The sequence below is a fragment of the Dromaius novaehollandiae genome, chromosome 16, assembly GCF_036370855.1.
Source record: "Dromaius novaehollandiae isolate bDroNov1 chromosome 16, bDroNov1.hap1, whole genome shotgun sequence".
Lineage (NCBI taxonomy): Eukaryota > Metazoa > Chordata > Aves > Casuariiformes > Dromaiidae > Dromaius > Dromaius novaehollandiae.
In genome coordinates this window covers 9,728,670-9,751,174 of record NC_088113.1, presented here as the reverse complement: position 1 = coordinate 9,751,174, position 22,505 = coordinate 9,728,670, and the positions used below count along the sequence as shown (strand labels likewise).

At 56.1% G+C, this 22,505-nt stretch overlaps 1 protein-coding gene across 6 annotated transcripts in view; it reads right to left on the bottom strand.

The window, feature by feature from the left end:
* Positions 1 to 1,278: 1,278 nt before the first annotated feature.
* PLCG1 (phospholipase C gamma 1) overlaps positions 1,279 to 22,505 on the bottom strand; it is a 55,326-nt gene continuing 34,099 nt past the window's right edge. Inside the window, exons 7-32 of one of the 6 annotated variants that reach the window (XM_064521409.1) lie at positions 22,321 to 22,343; positions 21,100 to 21,172; positions 19,954 to 20,055; positions 18,941 to 19,059; positions 17,983 to 18,068; positions 17,514 to 17,634; positions 16,895 to 17,063; positions 16,427 to 16,549; positions 15,355 to 15,456; positions 14,929 to 15,116; positions 14,407 to 14,607; positions 13,793 to 13,912; positions 12,815 to 12,995; positions 12,361 to 12,438; positions 10,830 to 10,933; positions 10,510 to 10,606; positions 10,270 to 10,342; positions 9,236 to 9,393; positions 8,592 to 8,688; positions 7,804 to 8,028; positions 7,354 to 7,502; positions 4,843 to 4,957; positions 3,943 to 4,104; positions 3,584 to 3,672; positions 2,546 to 2,733; positions 1,279 to 1,918 (exon numbers count right to left, since the gene is read on the bottom strand). In XM_064521409.1, the coding sequence (XP_064377479.1) occupies positions 1,876 to 1,918; positions 2,546 to 2,733; positions 3,584 to 3,672; positions 3,943 to 4,104; positions 4,843 to 4,957; positions 7,354 to 7,502; positions 7,804 to 8,028; positions 8,592 to 8,688; positions 9,236 to 9,393; positions 10,270 to 10,342; positions 10,510 to 10,606; positions 10,830 to 10,933; positions 12,361 to 12,438; positions 12,815 to 12,995; positions 13,793 to 13,912; positions 14,407 to 14,607; positions 14,929 to 15,116; positions 15,355 to 15,456; positions 16,427 to 16,549; positions 16,895 to 17,063; positions 17,514 to 17,634; positions 17,983 to 18,068; positions 18,941 to 19,059; positions 19,954 to 20,055; positions 21,100 to 21,172; positions 22,321 to 22,343 (3,186 nt within the window). In that variant the 3' untranslated portion in view covers positions 1,279 to 1,875. The other 5 variants (XM_064521411.1, XM_064521410.1, XM_064521412.1 and 2 more) reach the window with 5 other exon arrangements.

Genomic DNA, 22,505 nt, shown 5'->3' with positions numbered 1-22,505 from the left:
GTCTGGAATGGGGAGGGCCAGCTGCTGTCCCCCACGTGTCCCCAGGAGACCCTGCTGCCTGCAGTGGGGCTGGGACCGACCCTGTCTCTACGGGGCTGCTGCGTGCAGTCCTTCCTCTTTCAACTTGGTGCCAGAAGGTCACTGCCCTCTTCACCCACTTCCTTAGCTGTACCAATAAAAGCAGCTGGGATTTCTGCGCTGCTGCCTCTTCCACCAGAGCCCATTCTGTTATTGTCAGTACACATAACCACCAGCACTGGCTGCACGAGTCCACCTTCCAGTGCATACGCCTGGCAAAGGGGCCTCTCAAGGTGCTGGGTGGTCTATTCTGGTGGCACCTCTCTGGGCAATGCCATCCTGCCTATAAAGTACCTACCCAAGCATGCAAACACAAGCTGGCAGCGCTCTGGAGCCCAGCAGCTACGGCCCAGTGGGTCCAGGCCTGCTGGGATCCCCTTCACAAACTTAAAGAAAGTGATGGCCTCCTACAGTGCTCCAGGGTGCCTGGGATCTGTGCTGGCGCCTAGTATTGGGCCCTTGCCTGAAGCAGTGTGTGTTTTTCCATCCTGCTGGGCATCACCATAGAAAATTTCACCTGCAGCCTGGCTGGGTCTATGCAAGGCCCCAGTTTTGCACCATCCTGCTGCAGAGTCTGAGGTAGGTGTGGAAAAATTCAAAGATAAAACAAAACAGATAAATCTTTCCTACGAGCCCTTCGCCAGCCTGCAGTCTCTGCCTGGCTCCAGTCCTGTTCAAAAAAAGGCACAGTCAGCTGTAGTTCATGTGAACACAGCAATTTTTACCCTTTTGAGTGAACAATTTTAAAGCTGAGGTTGCGCCTGATGATTATTATTTTTTTTTTCCCCAGTGGCTGCAAACTATCCAAAGAAGGGGCAGGGAGTGACATAGCCACCATTCAAGGGCAGGTTTGCAACCCAGCAAGCGTCTAAATTGAACACAGGCCCCAGGTGGGTTTCAGCAGGCTCACGTGTTCCTTTAGCCCCCTAAGACGAGCACAACGAAGCTCTTCCTCACCTCCCCGGCGCCTGCAGCTGGATGAAGGTGGCTCAGTGCCCAGCTCCCCTGCAGCGCCCTGCCCTGCGGGCTCCGGCCCCGGCTGCAGCGGCTCCCTGCCTGCCTGGCGCGCGCCGTGCCCCGTCTTGCCGTGCGCCGCAGGAGTCGGGACAAGAACAGCGCGCCGGGCCTGCCCTGAAGGTACAAACATAAGTCACAACTCCCAGGTAGGGCAAATTGCCAGTGAGCCAAGACATCACACGCTTAATACTGACACTTTTATTGTCATTTAAAGCTAGAGCGACCTTGTAAACGTAGAGTTTCACTACTGGCCCCATAGGCAGTGGCTATACAGGCAGGTAGATGTAATACTGCCAGGGCAGAGGGACGTTCTGCCTTGGTCTCGTAACCCCCCGCCCCAGGCCGAGCCTGGGCAAGGCAGTAGTGGAGACCGGTTACAGCAAATTAACGCTGGAAAAGGCTTCCCGGCAGCTGCGCGTCGGAGCAGCGCAGGATCGGGAGCGCCGCAAGTACAGTCAGAGCAGAGACGGCAGAGGGCTTTTTGTCTCTTTTCCTTGCGATTATAGACAGTTTTGTCTCTCACCTCGGCGGCTGGCAGGCTATACACATCAATACACTTCATTAAGGGCTTCATGGTGAAGGTTGGTGGGTGTTTTGGGTTTGTTTTTTTTTTTCAATTTTTTTTTTTTTTTTTAGTTCTCCACTCAAACACACTTCAGCGGAGAAACTGGAAAAGCTGCCTGAAAGTAGGCCATAGCAGTGCCGTTTCCATAGAAACCAGTTCACAGCGTGCCGTGAGAATCACAAGCACTGGAGGTGCTTTCAGCAGGCCAAGTTGGGCTACAGCCGGTTGTCCCCGTTGACCCTGGTCCTCCGCAGTACCCTGCAGGGTGGGCACAGAGAGAGGGCACGGCGCTGAGCTGGCGCCCTTCGACGCCCGCACGCTGGCCCCGGCGCCGGCCGCCCGCCGGGGCGATACATGGCTACGCTCCCGCACATCTGCGTCAAAAAATCGCTCAGCGGCAGGAATGTCGGTGCCGGCCCAGGAGGCACATGCCAGGGAGGATTGCTGGCTTCCCGTTAGCGCCGCGCCCAAGCCCGACCGCTACCGAGGCCACGCTGGTCACTGAGCTATGAAATAGCAGCTAAAACCCTGGTCCCAGGCCTCCCCGCTCTGCCATGCTAAGTCTTGCTTCACGACCTGGGTTTCAGCCCCATGAGTCCCCCCACCCTCAACAGTGGGTTTTTTTTTTTTTTTTTTTTCCTAGCTGGGCTCTTAAAGCAATGCTGTTGCCTTTTCACTGTCTGAATAGTGAGGAGGGCACTCGGCAGGTCGGCCAAGCTGAGAAAAAGCTCCATCAGCCAATGCTTCCTCCTCCCTTAGCCCAGCTGCAGCCAGCTCACAGCCTCCTCGTGCCCCTACCACCACCTCTCCCTCATCCCTCCCTTCTCCCACGCTCAGGGGCTTGAGCTAGAAAGATCTCAACCAGCTCCCAACCAGCCGGCGTACCTTCGCTCCCGGCTGTCGAAGTGATCAGCTAGCTGCTCCTGTGATAGTCGAAAGTCCTCAAATGGCTGCTGGTACCGGGACTCAAAGGACCCCTCTCTGGCTCTGCCTGCCAGGAGCTGATTTGAAGCATCCCCAGCTCGTTCCCGTAGGGCCGAGGCGCTGAAGAGGGTAACTTCGCCATTCTCCTGCTTGAATCGGAAACAGGCGGCAGTGAAGGGCTTGGGATTTCAAAGCGTGTGCAGCAGGACCTGCCTTTTCTACAAGATGTGCAAGTGCAGTGCGGGGCTCTGGCTGCACGGAGCGCTAACACGCACAGGGGTCCTAGGGCTGACGGTGTCTGTGGGTTTGCAACATGCAGCTGCTCTGCCTTTAACAACCATCACTGGCTCCCAGCAACATAACTTTTAATGAAGAATTAAAAGAAACATCTGTCTCAACAAACCCTACCCCACCCTGCTCATTCCAACACGGCTGGCCCTGCGTCGCCATGCTCCGCGACATTAAGCTAGAACATCCCCCAAGTGCAGATGGAGATCTGGAATGGAGCAGATCCGCCTCCTTCGGCTTTTAGAGAAGGCATTTACAGGGAAGCCCAGGCAGGAGCCTGCCTGAAACACCTCTGGCTCAGTGCAAGAATTGAGCCCAGTATGACCAGTGTTTCCCATCCCTTCAGCCCTCCGTGAGGACAGAGCACGACTTCAAAAACACCCCTGGACCACACGAAGGAACAAGGGGAATGGGAACAACCCCAAGGAGACTAGGACCTTGCATTTAAGAACCTGCCCCATCTGCAGCTGTGGCCAGGGCTCAGTGGGACTCAGCTGTCCTGTGTGTGTACAGCTACCGCTGTGCTTCAGCACACAACCTGACAGAGGAGCAGAAGTCGAGGCTGCACCGCTGTGGGTGTGAAAGAAGGCTTGCAAGGTGGGGAGGAAACCCAGCAGCGCAACACTGGTTAGCAAGGAGGGGAGGTGAGGGCGCTTCGGCTTTTCACCCAAGCTGTGCGGCCTGCTCACCTCCTGTGTGAGCCACTCTTACCTTGCTAGGGAAAATGTCTATCTTGACAAGCAGGGACGCCAACTCCAGGCTCTCGCTGTAGTTGTTCTTCAAGGGTACAGCTCGGAAACCTAGTGCAGAGACAGCCTCGGCGTCACTCGCAGCACAGGCAACGTGTCAGTCCCCAGGGCACAGACCTCGGGGGGCATTTTCCAATTCCCCTCCCCTCCTCTGGTGGCCCTGAAGTGCCAGTGAGCCCAAAGGATATTAGCAAAGGGCTTCTGGCTTCCTTCTCTTACGAAGCTTCGTATCTCCCTCACTAATTATTTGATTAGTAGATTGGTGAGGACCAACATGACACAGACACCCACACAGACACATGTGGTCCCTGAGCACTTTACCTGTCTTCAAGCCTTTCACCAGGAAGGTAGCCTGAGCCAAAAAGTTCTCATCGCTGAACATGTCCTCTTCATACACCACAAAGCGGAGGAAGGCAAAGTCGGGATTGCTGACCTGAAAATGGAACTGCTTCGGGGTCCAGAGAGGGTTCAGGCCGTTGTCCGCTGTCCACAAAACACCGCAATCACACAGCAGCCCCGGCACTCACTCCGCAGAGCCACGCACCCCCTGCACCCCTGCTGCTCCTCGGTCACGGTTTAGCCTATTTGCAGCCCAAAAGCAAGGAGTTGGAGGGGGTGGCTGCTCACCCTGGTGCAACGCTTTTCTGCGGTGCCCATGGTTTATGCAATGGCTGAGAAAACACACCAGCTCCCCCCTGTATCCCCCCACTTATTCACCTGCCAGAGGGATTTCCAAGCATGTGAACATCACCCTCCCAGCCCTCCCTGCTTCCCTGCCTTACTATTGCAAAAGCCCTCCTAATAATACATCCAGGACACTGGCCAAATTTCAGGGGAAAAAACCCAGCCTGACAGTGTCACCTCTCCCTCCAAACATGCAGAATGGGGCCTGGCACCAAAGCTCCCCGGCACACAACAGCAGCATCTCCTCGCAGCCGCCCAGGAGACCCCGCGGCTCGGCCCGGCCCCCAGGGGCTGGGAGGGCACAGGGGTGCCCGCCGCGGCCCCCACTCCCGTGCCGGTGCCCTGCCCGGGCGCGCGCAGCCTCCGGGGGACTAGCTGCCATCAAAGCCGTGTCTCTCACTCGGCTCTCGGCTCCCCACGGTCGCTAACGGGCCGCAGCTCCCTTCCACGTGTGACGGATCCCCAAAACTGCCGAGAGCAGCCGTAAGGCCAGCAAATGGCACCTTGCCTTCGGTGGGAGGGTTAAAAGGAGCTCACCCACAATCTCGGTTTTCTGTTTCGCGTTGTCGTACTCGGCGCCGGACACCTCCACCTCCACAAACGGACAAACGATGCCCCTCCCGTTTTTGGGAAGGTGCCGAGCCCCCAGGACCTAGGGAAGAGAGCAGCAGAAAAACTTTGGAACAGATGGAAGCCGAGGAGAAAACCTTGTTTGCATACCAAGGAATTTTCTTTCCAAACAAATCGCCCCAGGTCTGCTAATCGGAGGGAGAAGGGCACGGACAGCCAGCCCAGCCCAGGCTGACCCTCAGGGAAGGAGAGTTCCCAAACCTAGAGGCTACTGTTACCCAGCACCCCTCTAATCTGCAAGCCACAAAAAGCCAGCTGAACCGCCCAGGTTCCTGCGTGCACTCTGGAGAGCCGAGCCTGGGACTACAGCATCTTTCCTAGAGCCGGCGAAGCAGGATTCGCGGCCTCCTCTGAGCCAGGCCACCAAGCTGGGAGGCCCCTCCCTGGCTGTTAGCAGTCTCTCGTGGCACGGAGATTTACACGGACCTAATTCTTCATCAAAACTCCTGGGCCCCACTGCCTTGAGGGCCAAACGGAGCTCCTCTCCGTGGCTGTTCCCCCTCCTGTTCGTGGCACTGCCGGTGCTCAACACAAATGACAACCTGCTTCCTCGCAGGAGAAAGAAATCCCAGCTCCCTCTTGCCAGTGGCCATATGTCACTCCAGTGTGCTGTCAGCACACTGCTGTTGCAGGGGAAGGACACGCTGCCAACGCTGGATCATGTGCTTTGAGTCATGCTGGGCTCGAGACGGCTTCTCCATCCGTGAAAGCTGGCTTTGGTGGGGACATCGGGCAGTTTTGCCAGAGGACAAAAGGCTGAGCCCATCTCTTAAAGGAGACGGTGCGGCGGTTGCAGCTTCACCTCAAGACACAGGAAGAATCTGTAGAGCGCTGCTTTGTAAAAGGTGCAGAGAAACGGTGCCAGGGTTTCCTCGGGAGACACTGGATGTGGGGTCGATGGTCCTGACGGTGCAGGATGAGGCGCCCTCTCCGAGCACGGTACTGGCTCTCCTGGGTGGGATCGCTTTGAAACGCAGGTCGCCTCGGAGGGGCTGGAGTTTTTGCGTGTTGTCAGAAAACTGCAAGTCCCAAGGGCGAGATCTCTGCTGCCTCGTCCCCCAGGTCTGCATGAGACGAAGGCGACTTGCAGAGATGACTGCAGACCAACGAGCAGCCAGCTCGGCTCTGGGACCACTAGGGATCTCTGCACAGGCTGGTGCGACAGCCACCGGTCCAAGCACGAAAGCCATCTGGTCTGGCAACACCACGGCCTTCACACCCCTCCCGGGGGCTGCTCGCGTGCCTGGAGAGCTGCCCTGGGCCCGCAGGGTCCCTGCACTGCGGCTCCACGGGCGGCATTGGAGCAGGCCAGCCCCAGCCCTGCCAGCCGGGGAGGGAAAGGCGCAACGGGACCTGCAGCCGATCCTCTGCTAACCCCGCAGCAGGGGAAGGCAGAAGCGGGCTGAAAAGCCTGCTCCGACCACGATCGGGCGGCTGTGAGCAAAGGGACTCAGCACCGCCTGAACCCAGCGTCTCTCTCCCCTGCCCGGCCCCTTCCCGGTCGCTGGACCAGGGTGTGCTGGGAGCAATTTGGTGACAAGGAAGGGAGGTCTGGCGCGGCTGGGGCTGGCTGTGATTCGGAGAGAGCAGCCAGGCAGCAAGGCCCCGCTCCCCTGCTCCCAGTAAGGGCCTCGTGCGTGTTCAGATAGCCCTAAGGAAGCTCGGGGAGGAGGCCGCACACCTTGCTCCCCTCCCTGCCCGTCGAGCCGGGGCTGCCAGGGCACCGGGGCTCCGCAGCTCGCGATTGCCACCTGCCGGCACCAGCGCCCTTGGCATGGTGCCCTCTGTCCAGGGCTGCCTTCACGGCCTGTCTTCGGGCTCCAGGGCTGCAGTTTGCTCCTGCGAGGCCACGATGAAGGGAGTAAAATAGCCTCTTCTTTCCTCCTTTTCCCATGCAGAGAGGCAGTAGGATTCCCCCCGTGCTCCCAGCAGGAGGTTCCCCAAAGCAGCCAGTGCTGGAGCGGGGCATCCAGCAGCTCCTGCCGCTCCTCCGCAGGCACCTGGGGAGTCCGGCAGCACTTTCCGCCTAAAGAAGCGCCCACAGATCTCCCCTTTCAGCTACTGCTCTCCAATCCGACCCTGGCAGGACAACTCTTAAAAAGGGGCTGAAGTGGGGGGTCAGCTGAAAAACAGCAGCAGACAGAAGCCAGAAACCCATGCAAAAATGTTATTTCACCCCACTTGCCCCGAGCCCACTCTAAATGCCTTGGGCTCAGCCCCATCTTCCTCCCCCATGGGGATAACCGTCCCTCTGCGCCTTCTGGCCAGGGGGACGCACATCGTCTCCCCCGGAGCCAGGCCCTCTGCCCCTAGCGAGGTCCACAGACCAGGCCGGAGTGGCCTGCAGCCCCTCTCTGCCCTCCCCATGCTGCTAAGGGCGGGAGCAGGGGAGGGATCGGAGCAGAAGAGGGCACCCACCTCAATGGAGATGGAGAGCGGCTCGACCCCGCGCAGCGTGCTCTTGTCGAAGGGGTCGAAGAGGTCATCCCGCATGTTAGTCGGCTGCAAGACGTACCCGCACTGGCCGCTGGACAGGAACAAGGCCTGGTTCATCTGCATGGGCTTGTCTAGGGAGCACAGGCAGGAGATGGGTGGAGGAGGCCCTACGCCCCTTCCACCGCAAGCCAGACCCCCTGGGCTATTTGTGCCTTGCCGGAAACCCTTTGCTGGGGGACTCAGCTTAGCCCCCCAGACCCCTTGTGCGCCATGGGCTTGCTCAGTCACTGCATCCCTGCACGCGCCTGGGCCGGGAGATGACTTCCCCATGTGTGATCTGCCCAACCACCCAGTGCTTCACAGGTCACCCCTCTTTTCCTCCTCCTTCCTCTTTCTGCTTTCCTGCCCAGCTCCTCTCCCTGCTGCTCTCACCTGGCGTCTGGAAGTTGAGTGCTACCAGCTGGCTGCCGCAGATCCACATGGGCAGGGGGTCGTAGTTGGAGGAGTCGAGGCGCTGGCCCTTGGGGTAGATGCGGGAGAGCTGCAGGCGGTTGTACTGCAGGAACTTCTTGCCTTTGATCTTGTTGACGTACTTTTCCGCCTTGGTCTCAGGGAAAGAGGACATATCCCGGTAACAGGCCCTCTCTGTGCCAATCTCTGGGAGAAGACAACATGCAGCACAAGTCATGAACACTGATCGAGGCCTGGCAGGGAACCTGCTACGGGAAAACAGCCATCTGGGAGAGGTCCGGCTGCTCCAGTGCACTCCCTTCCCACACCAGCCTCTTCAGCCACAGCAGGCCCCTTCCTAACACTGCCTTCTCCTGTCCCGGCTCCAACACTGCCGGGTCTCACAGACTCGACTCTGCTCTGAACTGGGTTTACTAGTGCCACAGCAAACGCAGGCGGTTGAAAGCATCAACACCACTCTCTCTGATTAGACAGCCCCAGCGCATTGCTCCCCAGCCCCACTCCCCCAGCAGCTCTGGACGGTGCCAGATCTCAGCTACGGAGAGACAGGGAAGGGAACTTCTACCCTCTGGAGAAGGAAATTTTCAGATCTCCAATGTAACCTGGTTCCAATTTGCTTTGGACACCTGTCCCCCTTGGCCAAAGGCCAAGAGAGCATCCTTGGGGACACACGGGAGGGTCTGTAATCCCAAGGTTACTGCCTGCTACAGCCATGAGATCAGAAGGGAGACCAGGAAACTGATGCTCACTCTCTTCATCGAAGGGCACAGGCCGGCAATAGACAACCAACTCTGAAAGCTCCAGGGCAATCTTCTTCCTTCTCTCCATCATCTTCCCTTCAGAAAGCTGCCAAGATGGGGAGAGAGGCTTCAGGGCCAGCTCACCAGCTGCAGCCAAGAGCCGCGCACGGCCACCCAGCTGAAGGGTGGGAAGAGCCAGGTCGGCTGGTCCCTCGCAGAGGCAAACACAGGAGCACCCATGGGAAGGGCCCGCAGCAGGTCTGGCCTCCTGCTCAGAGCAGGACTGGCACCAGCACGAGAGCAGGGCAGCTGCGGCTTTCTCTAGCTGAGGCCTGACACCCTCTGTGGATGGAGATCCTCCACATCTCTGGGTAACTGGCTTAAGCTGCAACACCCTCCCGATGAACTTATCTTCCCAGATATCCAGCCTGAACCTTCCAAGCCACCGTGTGTGGCCACTACCCCTCGCTATATTGCCCAAGAAGACTCTGCCTTTACCATCTTTGTAATTCCCCCCGCCAGGAGTTGCAGGCAGCCATTAGACCACTCTCTCCCCCAGCCTAAGCCTGCTCCCTTGGACTCTCCTCGTCTACCCTGGGAAACCCAGGGCTTTGCTACAAGATGTCCCCCCACTCCAGGCTCTCCAGACTCACCCGGGCATCGGCTGTCTGGGCTGCCTCCCGGATCTTCTTCACCCAGTCCAGCAAGTCCTCGTGCGTATCGGCTGCCACATCAAGGGACAAGCGCGACACCGAGGCCATGCTAATGGAGAAGACGAACATGCGGTTGTTCTTCCCCTCGGGGCGGATGGCTGTGCAGGGAGAGGGAGCAGAGGGGAAGGTCACTGGCAGGCACTGAGCCGAGCCCTCCACCCAGGGCAAGGAGTGAGGAGCGGACAGATGCTGAGGGACTCCCACAGCTGCCCCGGTCTCTCCAGCTGAGAAGAGAAGCTCCCATTTCTGGTGATCGGAGGTAGAAGTTGCCCAGGAAGCAATAGCTGACAATGCAGAGTGCATCCTGAGGGCGCTGAGAAGACCCCCGTGGCCTTTGCACCACCCTTTTCCTCCCATTCCTGTATATTCTTCACTTCATGCCCTGAAATGCCCTTGCTCCCTGGGAACAGACACCCAGAATAAGATGTCCTCTGGGCTCAAGGGGGACAGAGAGGGGATGGGGGGGCAGAGCTGCAAGCCAGACCCAGCTCTGCTGCTGCTCAGGGGAGCCCCATAGCCCATGGCAGACTGGCAGCGAGGTTTGAGCATATGTACACAAGGGAGGACAAATTGTTACAGAAAAGGTGAAGGAGCCCTACAAAAGCACTCTGAGACCCATTGTCCTTGGGGTGGCTGGAACCGACTCCTGCTGCTGCCCACTGAGAGAGCAGGTTCAAGGCATCCTGGAGTGGCTCCTCAGCATGACGCCAAGGATTGCTCCCAGACGCCCAAATACGCTCCCAGGCTGTACTCGGGAGTTCAGAGACGTGCCGAGTCCCAACGGGCAGAGGGCAGCCTTGGTGCAGGCAGCAGCAGCAGAGTGCATCACTGCACAGAAACAGGCACTGCAAACTGGCATCCACTTGCAGCAGGCACAGGGGTGCCTACAGACAGATGGAGACCCACAAGACCCACAAACGGACCATGAATGGGCTGTAACATACCCCTGTCCTCCATCCCTCTTTGGCACTCACCGATCTGACAGGATGGCACGTCCAGGACACCTCCGAGCAGGTCTCCCAGGGGGCTGTTCTCATCCAGCTGCTGCTGGGAATGAACAACAGGCACGATTGTGTTGGATGTGACCACAGAGCCGCAGGGGCCTCTGGTGCGCTGGCCCCCAAACAGCCGGGTGATGCGGCCCTAAGCGCAGGGGGCTGCACACACACATCCCTCCCCCTGCCCATCTTGGCTCCTTGCAGACACAAGCTCACCTCCCGCTCCGGCTCCAGGCTGCTGGGACTGGTGATTTCCTCCACGTAGTTGGAAGGGAACCACAGCTGCTTCTTGCCCCCATAGTCCCCTCTCCACCTGGCAGAAGGGAAGAGGCAACATCAGCACCCACCGTGGGATCCCAGATCCTCCTGACTTGGGATGACATGTGCCAGGCGGGTCCTTCGTTGCCTGCCTTTAGGGTTCACGAGAACACAGTGGGCTTTGGGGCTGTGGGCTATTCCCAAAGGGACCTCCCTAGATGGGACACCTCACTGTACGGACTGTTCCCTAGGGAAAAGGGAGGTCAGGATCAACTCACCAGCCTCCTTCCTGCTTCTCCACGTTCTGGATGATGGCGTTCTTGGTGAAGGTGAGCTCGTCCTCCCGCTGCGCCTTGTAGTCAAACAGGGCTTTGACTGCGCACTGCAAAGAGGAAAGCAACCAACTCGGTCACGTTTCTGATGAGGCCACAGCTGAGAGATCAGCTCCCAGCACCGTGTGTGGGGGGCAGCACGAGGCACATCACGCACAGCCAGCCTGGTTGCCAGACCCTAGTGACCCTTTACAAAATAAGTCAAGGCCCCCATTTATGCCAGCCCGCAGAGGCCAAAAGTCTGGCGTGGCCCTGCACAGGCACTTTCCTTCGTGCTGAAGTGGCTGAGGGGTTCAGTTTGGAGACTCCAGGACAGAGGCAGCATGACCAGGAAACATGCAGGCTCAGCCTAGAGCACCTGTTACTGGCTGGTCTAGAAATGAATGTGCAAAACGACATACCTCTTCCTTAGAAAATAACAAGAGATACTTGCTAAACCCTCAGACCCCAGGTAATACAAGGACTTGGAGAGCTGCAGTAATTGCGGTCATGCTGAGGACGCAGGACAGAAATCAGACTGTTCAGGCTGCTCAGCTGCAGCAGGGCCAACGCTGGCCACAGCTGAGATGCCCCGGGAAGCAGCTGCCTCCTGCAAACCTGCCTGGCTGTATCGTCGGTGGCCCTGCACATTACCAGCTAGGGCTGAGCTTTTTAGAGCTTTAACCCACATGCTGAGGAGGACAATAGGGGGATTTTTGCATGGCCATGGGCTAGCAGGGCTCCTCCCGAGCAAGCTGAATCTGTCTGGAGCTACCCAGGGATCTCCCAGCCGCCCACACTGGCCCTGCTCAGAGCACAGGCACCACAGTCAGGATGAGCTACCCCTCGCTGAGTGCCAGCTCACGGGGGCAGTTCCTATGAGGAAACCAAGTCTGTGATCCTCCTCTGAACCCTGCCTGCAGGGACTCACATGAGTTGTGTTAAGCTCTGCAGGCTGGCTGGATCATCAGAGGAGGGTTCAGAGGTGGGGCCTGGAGTGTCCTTCCTGAGCCACTGAAGATGAACAGCTGTGATGCAGGGAAGATCCCAAATGAAAAGGAATTGCTACTAGTGCCAGGGCTACTGCATCCCAGAGAGTTTCTGCACGAAGCCTGAAGACCAGAGCAGGCGCAGCACCACCCAGCCCGGCACAGGAAAACGTGCAGAAGAACTTTTGCTCGTCTAGGTTTTTCTATGAAGCAGTAAGCTCAAACTGATCCAGATACTCAGCCTGGTTGGCTGGACCAGAAAGCCTGTCCTCATCCTCCCCTGAGCTCTGAGTAAGACCAACAGAAGGCTGAGAACCAGACTCAGCAGCTTTGAGAGAGAAATAGATGGTGGGAGAGAGAGATGGGTCTTATCTAACCCTACAGAAGGTCCTCCCTTGACCCTGCTTTCCTCAGCAGAGATCAGGAAACTGGGCAGAGCGGATTGAGAGAGGCTGTATGGTGCAGAGCTGGCCTTGCAGAGTGTTACACACCAAGCAGTGAGAGCGTACCTTGAAGGTTGGCATGGGGTTGGCTTCCACGTAGAAGCCGGGATGGCGCCCCTCGTACAGGGCTCCGTAGTCTGGCTCCTGCGAAAACAACGGCCGGCGATGAAAACGGTGACTCAAGGAAGACTGCAAGAGAACAGGCCCTCTCCCTTTAGGGAGAGAGAGAAATGCTCCAGGGAAGATGAGCCTATCGAAGAGACGTTGCACACTGCAAACAGGTGCACAGCTCACACTCCCTGCTGCGGTGGGTCGGAGGGGCAGCCACAAACCTCACTCAAGCCAATAAATGTTTCCAACAGGTTGTGGCAGGGGATGAGGCACCAAGAGATGTGGGCTGTGAGGCACAGAGATGGTTTCACGTGACACCGCATAGTTTCACGTTTCATGTTTCACGTGACCATAGCTCAAAACAGACCTGCCCCTTTTCCTTTGGGTTCCAGTGCCTGCCCACACTCACCGCTGTCCCTATCTTCTCCAGCGTCTCCTCATTGATGGGGTACCTCAGCTTCATCTTGCGGTACAGCGGGTGCTTTTCATAGTAGCTGATCAAGTCCACCAGGCTCTCGAACTCGGAGTTGCCAAGCAGCACGGTCTGGCCCTCTTGCTGCACTCGGCAGTGCTTGATCTTCCCTTCGGCTCTGGCAGGTTGAGAGAAACAGAGAGGCTGCTTGGTACATGGCAAGAGAGGGCTTCCCCCTGCCCCCAAAAAAGACACCTAACTGAAAGGTCCCTCCACACTGGCTGCTGGGCGCAGCAGCAAATGCTGGCCAAAGCGACCTCTGTGCTGAGGCACAGCCCTCTCACACCACAGCCCTCTCACACCACAGCCCTCTCACACCACAGCCCTCTCACACCACAGCCATGTCACCTCAGGGAGGTATCTTCATGGCTGCAGCACACCACAATCCCCGGGCACCACGGCCAAGGATGCCCCACACCGCACAGGGCAATGGAGGCAAGCAGCCAGCCGCTCCTTTCCTTGTGGAAACAGGAATGTTAGGCAGGGAGAGAGGTAGAAAATGGTGTGGACCTCAGGTTGATCAGAGCCACCACGGCCAAGGAGGAACAGCATCCTAAAGGCTCTTACAATATCTAAAGCTTATACAAAGCCATCCAGAAGAGACCAAAAGCTCTGGAAAGGCTCATGTTAGGCCAGAAATGCTCCATCAGCCATGTGCCCATTGCCCTATAACACAAGCTCCCACACCCTCCAGAGCAGGAGTAAACAGCCTCACGGGCACAGTAGGGGAGGAGGCAAGAAAGTGGCAAACCAGAGAAGATGAAAGATTCCCCAAGCCATGTGCAAATCACTCGGACCTATCACACTGCTGTTCCTGACTCCTCCACACACGTCCCCTCTCTTGCTCTTTGCACACAGCCTCCGCAGCATCACAGCTCTGCCGCTCGTGCCCACCACCCTTCTCCCAGGGCGTACCGGAAGGAGATGGCGTAGGAGCTGGGTTCGCTCCTCTTGCGCACCAAGAAGGCTCCGTCGCGTGGCACCCTCATTAGCATGTGCTCGGCCTGGGCTCGGGTGAGGTTGGCATGGTACCACCTTTAGGGAAACAAATGTCACTGTGAGCAAGTCTCTGCACTCATCTGCCTCATCCCAGAGTCTGGCCCAAAGCTCTGCCACGCAATACTATTTCCCCTCGCACCCCAAAGGCTGCCCAAATCCTCAGGAAGAGGAAGGCAGCAGAGATCACCATCATAGATGTACACTGCCACAGGGCTGTCTTCTCCCCTCTGAGGGACAGCCAGGGGAGGCACCAGGAACAGAGCCAGTTGGAGACATGTGGCATGGCCAAGGGAATTGCAATACCTCCTTTCTTTGCTCAGAGCTCCCAGGGCAGCCAGCTCCAAAAGCAAAGTCGGCCAGCATTGCTGCCCAGGGAGCCGTGCTGCTGTGACAGAGCGCTCTGTGGGGAGCAAGTGGGACCAGAGAGCCCCAGTAGGGACTGCAGAGAGACTTGGAAGGGTTTCCCAGCAGGTACCAGCTGCCCAGTCATTACAGGACACAACCAACCTTCCTCTCACACACACACTCACTCTTTGCTCTCGTGGGCATTGGTCTGAGGCACCGGCTCTGTCAGCCTCATCTCAAACTCGTTGCACCGCAGTGGCACCTCCTGGTAGTGGGTGATGAGGTCGTAGAGGCTGTCAAACACTAGGTTGTCGGTCAGGAAGAACTTGGGGCTGCCAGCATCCTGCCGTGAGTGGATCCGGCAATGCTGCACCTTCCCGTTGCGCCTGCAGAAAGGGGACAGGGTAAACCAGGGTTGTTTGCAGAGATTTTACACCTGCCTGAGACACAGCTCCAGCCGGGGTTAGCTGAGGAGGACACGACGTTCCTGCCCCACAGGAGACCGTTGCAAAAGGGTCTCCAGGGACTTTACCCTTCTGTACTGACACAGTGAGCTGATGGGACAGGGAGGCACAGAGACATGGAGAAATTTGCTTGCTGATCAGCGGCAGAGTGGGGAACAGGACTCCATTTAGGTCACACGACTGAAGACCACCCCAGGAGTGACATGCAGAGCAGTGAACAGGTTGGTACCTGCAGACCCTTACCAGAAGGAGAGGGTATAGTCTCCAACGAAGGTCTCGCTTTCTCTCACAAGGAAAGAGCCATCGGGGGCCCCCGTCTCGATGCAGTACTCCGTCAGCAGCCTCTCAGCTATGTGGCGTCCATCACGTCCTGCCCCCAGTTTGCCATGAAACCACTTCTCCGTGGAGTGAAGCTCCGTGCTATTGCTTGCCTGGCAGGGGGACAACACACAGCCTTGGGTCACTGAGGGCAGGCTTATGGTGCCTGGGCCTGTTCTGCTCACGGGGCCTCTAATTAGGACCAAGGAGCTGCCAAATTAGCTCCCATCTTTCCCACCACAGCATCTCCTGCTGAAGTCAGGCTGCAGCAGAGACGTTCAGCTCCTTGGGCAGTCAGGTCCTTTCTCTAGGGCAACAACTTACCTTCATGCAAGGGAGTATCGCCCTTACCTCCTTTTGCTCTTCCTCATCCTCATTTCCATGGTCACTGCTTGTTTCCCCAGAGTAGTAGATCTTGCTGCTGGTCAGGACAAAGTAATGCGGGTTCCACTCCTGCAAGGAAATGAGCTTTGGGCAAAGAGATCCCCAGCGGAAGCACCAAGTGGCCCAGTGCTGACCAGTGGGGTTTTCTCCTTCTGATTAGCACAAGCAGAGAGGAGTGATTGGGTTTGTGAAAGACAGTCGTCAACAACAATGATTTAAGCGGAGAGTCACAGGAGCTTCCAAGACATCCCCCAGATCCAAAGCAGGGATTTATCACATGCAAAAAACAGCACGTGGTAGATCTCACATACAAACTGATCGCAAATCACGCTGTGAACTCCCCAGCACATGTTAAAGGGAGCTGGCCAAGGGAAGGGCAAATCAATGCAGAAAGAAAACACTCAGCATGGATTCAGCACAGGGGATATCAGAGATGGGAATGGTTTTACCATTGCACTTTGCTATTTTCCAAAAAACTGTTTCTTTCCGATATGATTTTGCCTGAAAGATCCTCCTCAAAGCAAAAGCAGCTAAATAAGTGGACTGTGTATAAGTAAATGCACACAGGAAAATGAATGCTCAATGCTTTCCAAAGCAGAATGCTCATTTAGTTGTGCTATGAAGTGTTTAGGCAATTGGTGATAAGCAGCCAGGTCTAGGAATGCAGGCCATCACTGGAACTTACTGCAGCAATAGATAACACACTGTTTGGATTACACAAGGGCAGAGAGCAGCTGCAGCGCATCAGCCCACAGCTCCCTCTAGCCCAGCCCTCTGCCTCTAACAAGGGCCAGCAGGAGATGCCTAGGGAAGAACACAGGAGAGAGCCAGCATAAAAACTCTCCCAGCCTTCAGCTACCTGCGGCTCAGGGATTCCTGAGAAACAGGACAGGCCAACAGACCCTTAGATCATCCATACAACAGATTTTCCTTCCAGCACCACATGTTGCATTGCTGAGTTATTCACAGAGCCTGGTTTAGTGGTGGATCCCTACATGGCCCACCATGAGGGGCCAGGGTGACAGTGGCAGAGACGTACGTGATTGATGGGGTCTTCCAAGTAGAGGATCCCGTTCTTGATGGAGTTGCTGATGTCATTCTCTGAATACATTACGGACGTGGGGAGCTCCTCATAAGCACTGCCCTCTGCCAGCTTCTTGTGCTGTGGAACAAGGGAGGGGGTCAGGCATGCTGAGGGGTGCAGGCACCCCAAAAGGCTGAATGGATCTCCTGGTGCCCAGATGTTTACCACTCTAAAACTGCAGGTCAAATGCTGTGGGTCCCCTCCAGACTAAAAGGACTAAGACAAGACCCATGCCACAGAGATTATCAAATGGCACTGAAGACCCACTCTTTCTTCCCAGGGGTCATTTCTGCAGGAGAAATACCAATATCCTAACCAAGCTCCCGAGAAGGGCAGCATCCAGCTTCTGAGCTGCGTCTCAAACTCTTGCCCCACCCACTCCTATTTTCTCCATTTAGAAACCTAGCTCGGGAAGGAACTCACCTTTATTAGAATCTTCCTCTTGAGCTGGTTTGGAGAGGGGAGCCCATCAGCAGAAATATCTACTGGTTTGGTCAGAAGCATGTCCCCAAAGACCTTCTTGAAATTCTGAGCCATGTTCCTCTGCTGAGCGATGCTGCAATGGTCCTCGATAGACAAGATGACGGGGAAACTGGGAGAAGGAAAACAGCTGTCAGTACTAGAGCAGTGTCTGGATGGCATTTAACACCTTCCAAGCTTCGTTTCAAAGCCTGGCTTCTGTGCCCTCAAAGAGTGTTTTTCACCAAGAGCTATCCGTGCTGCAGCTGTGCTTTCTCAAGCCTTCAGCATAACCATCGCACAGCAAGGTGTCCCCACCACTGCTGGTGATGCAGAATAGAGAAAGACTGGTAAACTACCAAGGCTGTGCAAAGCCTTCCCTCCCACAAGACTTTTTTCTAGGTGAACTCTCCCCTTGGCTGGAAGGCACATATGCTTTCTTCCTCCTGAATCCCAGATATGTGCTTTTTTGCCAGGTCTCTGGATAAAGGCAGCGCTTCACTCTGCTACAGCCTCAGCTCTACCCACATTTTGCCTTTCTGACAGCTCTGCTAGGTGAAGTTCAGGTCCCTGCTGTACTCACTCAGAAGTGACAAAGGCATGCTCCTTGATAGTGACCAAGACGTCAGAAAACTTGATCTTGGTGGTTAAGGTGTGTCCATGGTAGATCACTGGCATCCCATCGGGACCATCCCAGCAATCCACTGAAAGAGACCCATGGGGGAAGCTTAGCTCAAAGGCCAGAGCACAGGCAGGACCCAGACACAAGACAGACCAAACCGAGCGCTGCTGGGAACTCCCGTTGGATGGCAATAAAGGAGAGAGGGGAAAATCAAAATCTTTCTGGGGGAGCAAAAGCTCAGGCACATACCAAACAGCCCCACAAAGCAAACAACCTCTGCCCTTTCAGCATGTCATGGTGATAATACTGCCACCAGGACTTCATCCTGCAGCCCTGCCTTCCACACACAGACTTCACCCACCACTGTAAACTGCCCTACTGGTGGAGACAAAGCTGCCGGTACAGGAGCCAGCTCTGCCTCGGTACTCACGTTCGATGCATCGGCATCCCATGCGCAAGCAGCGGGCGTATGCTTCCAGCGAGGACTCGCTCGAAAACTGATCTCCTGTCAGGTACCTTTCACATGAGAGAAGACATCAGGAGAAGAAAGACATGCACTACGGGTGTGGATATCTCCTGGGGCACCATGGACCTGCCTCTGTCTCTCATGCAGGCTCTCATGCAGTCCCTGTCATCTTGCCTAGGTAAGGTTCAACTCTATCCCTACTCTAAGGGGCTCCAAACACTACCTTACTGAGGCACAGTCTTGCTGCCGGCCCTTGAGATAAGCCTTAAAGAGTGATATCAGTATTGGTGCCACAAAGAGCCCCTGTGCCAGCCAAAGGAAGGGTGAGCCATTCCCACAGTCCCAGAGCAGGGTTAGCCCAGCTCTTGCAGGCAGACTGGAGCTCCTTGCTTGTGCTCCAGCTCAGTTATCAGCTGGCTTGGGAGATCAGACTCTCCGTCTTTTAAATTAGGACTAATGTGTTGCCACTGCACCAAGCAGACTGGGAGCACAGACAGAGCATGCGTCTGCCTGCAAGGACTGCAAGTCCCACAAGATTCTTCTACACAGCCGAGGGGTACGTGGCCAGCTTCAGCCTGCCAGGGTTGTATCACATCTATTCCTAAAGGCTATGAAATATGATATTGCAAATGGTAGGACACTGCCAGGGTGACAGCCTGGGACCTGAAAGCACAATCTGGGCAGAGCAGATGTGCATTGCTGACAAAGCAAAACACTGATGATAAAACCATGGGGGGAGACTGGGGCACCAGGAGGAGTCTCTGATGTACTGACCCCAAGTTGGGAAAAGTCTACTTGTCACATCACCGGGATCAGGCAAAGTGGTTATTGGGAGAATTTCACCCTGGCATAGGATGACCCATAGCAGAACAGGATGCTGGGAATGGAGAGGCAGGGAAAGAGATGTCTCCCTCATCCTTACGTGTTGTGTGAGGAAGAGATCCAGTAATGAGAGAGGGGGTTGTTCATGTTCTCCAGACACACCATGTCCAGCTGCGAGTCCCAGATGCTGTTCTCTTTGGAAAACAGGAAGGTGAGAAACTGCTCAAGAGAAAAAACAGAAGAGTGTTAACGTCGTGGAGGATTTGAGTGCGGCGGGTTAGTTTTACACACACAGCTTGCCTTCAGTGTCTGCAGCTACCAAGACAGCAGCTGTTTTACAAGCCCCGCACAGACTGTATCACGTGGTGGGAGGCTGACCACCGACTCCACCACCACCACCAAGCAGCCAAGGGCCTGACTCAGTCCCGAGCGCAGGCAACCGAGACTCAGTGCACAGCTACCTGACCCAGCATGCTCGAGTGACCACAGCTTCAGGTGTTACCACCTATCTTCCAAGCTGCACCATGTATCTGTATACAGATCCTTACATTAGCCCAACTGGAGTCAAATACATCACTCTGCATTTTATTTTGCAAATCAGGCACGCCATCAGCTCACATGGCAGGCAATAGCTCATTAAGGCCATGTGGATATCTGCACTCATTTTTACTCTTTCATATCCAGAATTGCTGAAAACTAACTTTCTTGCTTTGAAGGGGGACATGCTGCAAAGGGGCATTAAGCCAAATGTACCCTCTTTTTGTCTAGCAATCGCATCGCTTGTAATTATCCAGTCCCCAAATAAACTGCCTGATGAGTGCTCCCAGCTGCACATGTTCTGTACAAAAGGAGAGCCCAGAAACCATTCCCTCCACCAGCGGGGAGGTCTACCTGCTCTTGTGCAACATGGTGACCACCTAGACCACGAAGCTCATCCTGTATAGCACTGCTGCTCAGAGGAGACTGTGATCCTCTGACCACCACGACCACACAGTCAAAGACACAGACAGGACAGAGAGCACAGCCGGTCACACCGCAGCACTCATTGCACCGGGGACGTCGCACTCCATTCACCCCGGGCCCATGCACACACTAGCGTTCAAGGTGCCTTACTTCATCCAGGGAGAAATATGGCTCATCAATCTCTCTCAAAGGGTCTCGCAGAAAGCTAAACATGAATTCCTGCACCTGAAGGATATCTGTAGCCCAGAGCTCCTGCAAACCCACAAAGAGACATAAAAAAAAGAAGCAATTTCAGAAAGTGTTATTCAAAACCACATGCGGCACATCCAGCTAGAAGCTTTAACCATTAAGGAGGCAGCTCTTAATGTAAGACCATCCCTGCCAGGGGATTCAACTATCAGCACAAACACTGGCTAGCAGGCAACTGCAGAAACCCGACCCACTCTTAAGTGATCTTCATTTTCTCGGTTTCATGTATTTTTCTCTCTCCTGGCGCTGCCGCACACATCTGCCGCGCCAGCCCCCTCTGCAGCAGCAGCCAACTCGGCTTCCTTTTGTTCGTTCCTCTCCCGGCACGTCTTTCATTAGGTCATCAAAACGGCTGCGTCTCGCCGCTGGTTGATTTCCTACTCGCTGCGGATGAGGCAAAAGGGAGGCAGCCGCGGGAGACGGGCGCTCGGCGGGAGGCGCTGGGCACCGCTCCCCTGCACGCCCGGCCTCGCGCGGAGCGGGGCTGGCGGGCGACGGAGCCCGGCCGGGGCTGCGGAAGGGGCGCGCGCCACCCGCAAATGCACCGTTTGCGCCCGCAAGCGTGCGTGAATGTGGGCGCTGGGCGGCTGGATGTCGGGAAAGGTTCCTTTTAAAAGGCAAGGTCGGCAACCAAATCAGTTGGCTGCCTCTCAGGTCTGCTGAGGTCTCCTGGGCAGACGCTCCTGCCGGGGAGACGGGACAGACCAGGACTTTGGCTCCTGCAGCCCTGCAGTATAAGCCAAAATCTCGGGGTTTCAGTAAACCTCTGCTCCCCAGTTCTTCCCTCCTGGAGCCTCTGCCTTGCTCAGGCCTCGCAGGGATCTTCTGCTCTCCATCTCCTCTCCGACAAGGGTCCCTGGCTGAGGCCACGCTTGTCGGTGCTCCCCTTTACCCATTTCTGACCCACACAAGGTGCTCTCCAGTGGTGGCCCTGGGCCAGGCAGAGCTCCCCACGGCCCGACCATTCCAGCTGCAAGTCAAAGCCACCCCCCGAGTGCAGGATCCCTGTCGATATGATGGCCTGCCCCCCCCGACCCCCCAGCTCACCATCTGGCACTCCAGCAAGAACTTCTGGAAGTCCAGCAGCGACACCCTGAAGTGTTCAGACCTTTCTCCACCCCTGAGAGCAGAGAGAGAAGCTTCAAGCAGTGTCACAACACGGCACTAAGAACAGCGGCCGGGATGACAGGAGCGGCCACCGGCAAACAGCACGGCACGTGCAGGTGACACACGCCATCTCCCCCCGCAGGCAACACCGCGAGAATGGACGGGGATGCACACAGAGCGCCACAACGGCAGGATGGCAAACGCCCAGCAGCTGAGCTTACGTGTCCGCATCCCAGAGAGAGGGGCACCTCGAGCAGTCCAGGAGTCACACCACCAAGGGTAGGACAGCATGAAACTCCAGTGGAGAGCAGCAAAAATAATCAGGAAGCCAGAGGGACTGAGTCGTACAAAAGGGAAAAGAACTAAATAGGTGCGGGGCAGTCAAGGGGTGACTGCCGACAGGACAGACCTACAGATATTCACAGCACATGGACTCAAGGAGCTGCTGGGAAGGAAGGAGGGACTGTTTGCAGCCGATTATCTCAAAAGACTACTTGTCCCTGAGAGTACCTGGCTGCAGTGGACAGCCAAGGGCCACGCTGGGGACTAACAGGAGAAAAAAAAATGGACTGGGCAGCACTGACTGCCTCGGGCACAAGGATGAACCAGATGGTCCCTTCCAACTCTCTTCTCTAGGATTACACGAAAAAAAAGAGAGGGAACCATGGGAAATTACTTGGACAAGTTAATAAGTCTTTCACTCTTTAGCTTCTGGGTCTAAATTAAGGCTCTTTTTATCACAGCCAAGATGTGCATGGGTCAGGGCAGGGCACAGCCGCCAGTGGCACCGCAGGCACAACCTGGAGCGGGGCCAGCGGCACAGTCCCTGGCGTAGCGGCCAACTAGCACCAGCTACGAGGTAACTGGGGAAGCGGCTCAATGTCTGACTTATTTCACATAAAACAACTGACAATTTTTTGGATGCAGCTGACCTGAGCCAGGTCTCAGTCAGATGCCTGGGAGAAAGGAGGTCCCTTACTGACCTGAGCTGAAGTGTCTACAACGCAAATGCGGATTCACGAAATGCAAAAACGCAGGCAGCACTGTGACAAGCGAGAGGCATGCAGCATGCCGGAGAGGCTGCTGCAGACGCCGAAACATGCTAGGGAGCGAAAGGAAACAGCTCTGCCCCTTCCCCAGCAAACAGAGAGAATTAACCACCTTTCTAGGAATGGGACGTCCATCTGCAAAAGAAAAAGCACAAGCATCAGGTTTGCATCAGTGTCACCAACGTATGTGAAAGTACAACTTGATCAAGAAGGTGACAGGGTAGTAAAACAGCTCTTTGTATGGCCCTGGTCTCCTAGACCCTTTCCACTTGCTGCAGGCAGATCTCTCCCCCTGGA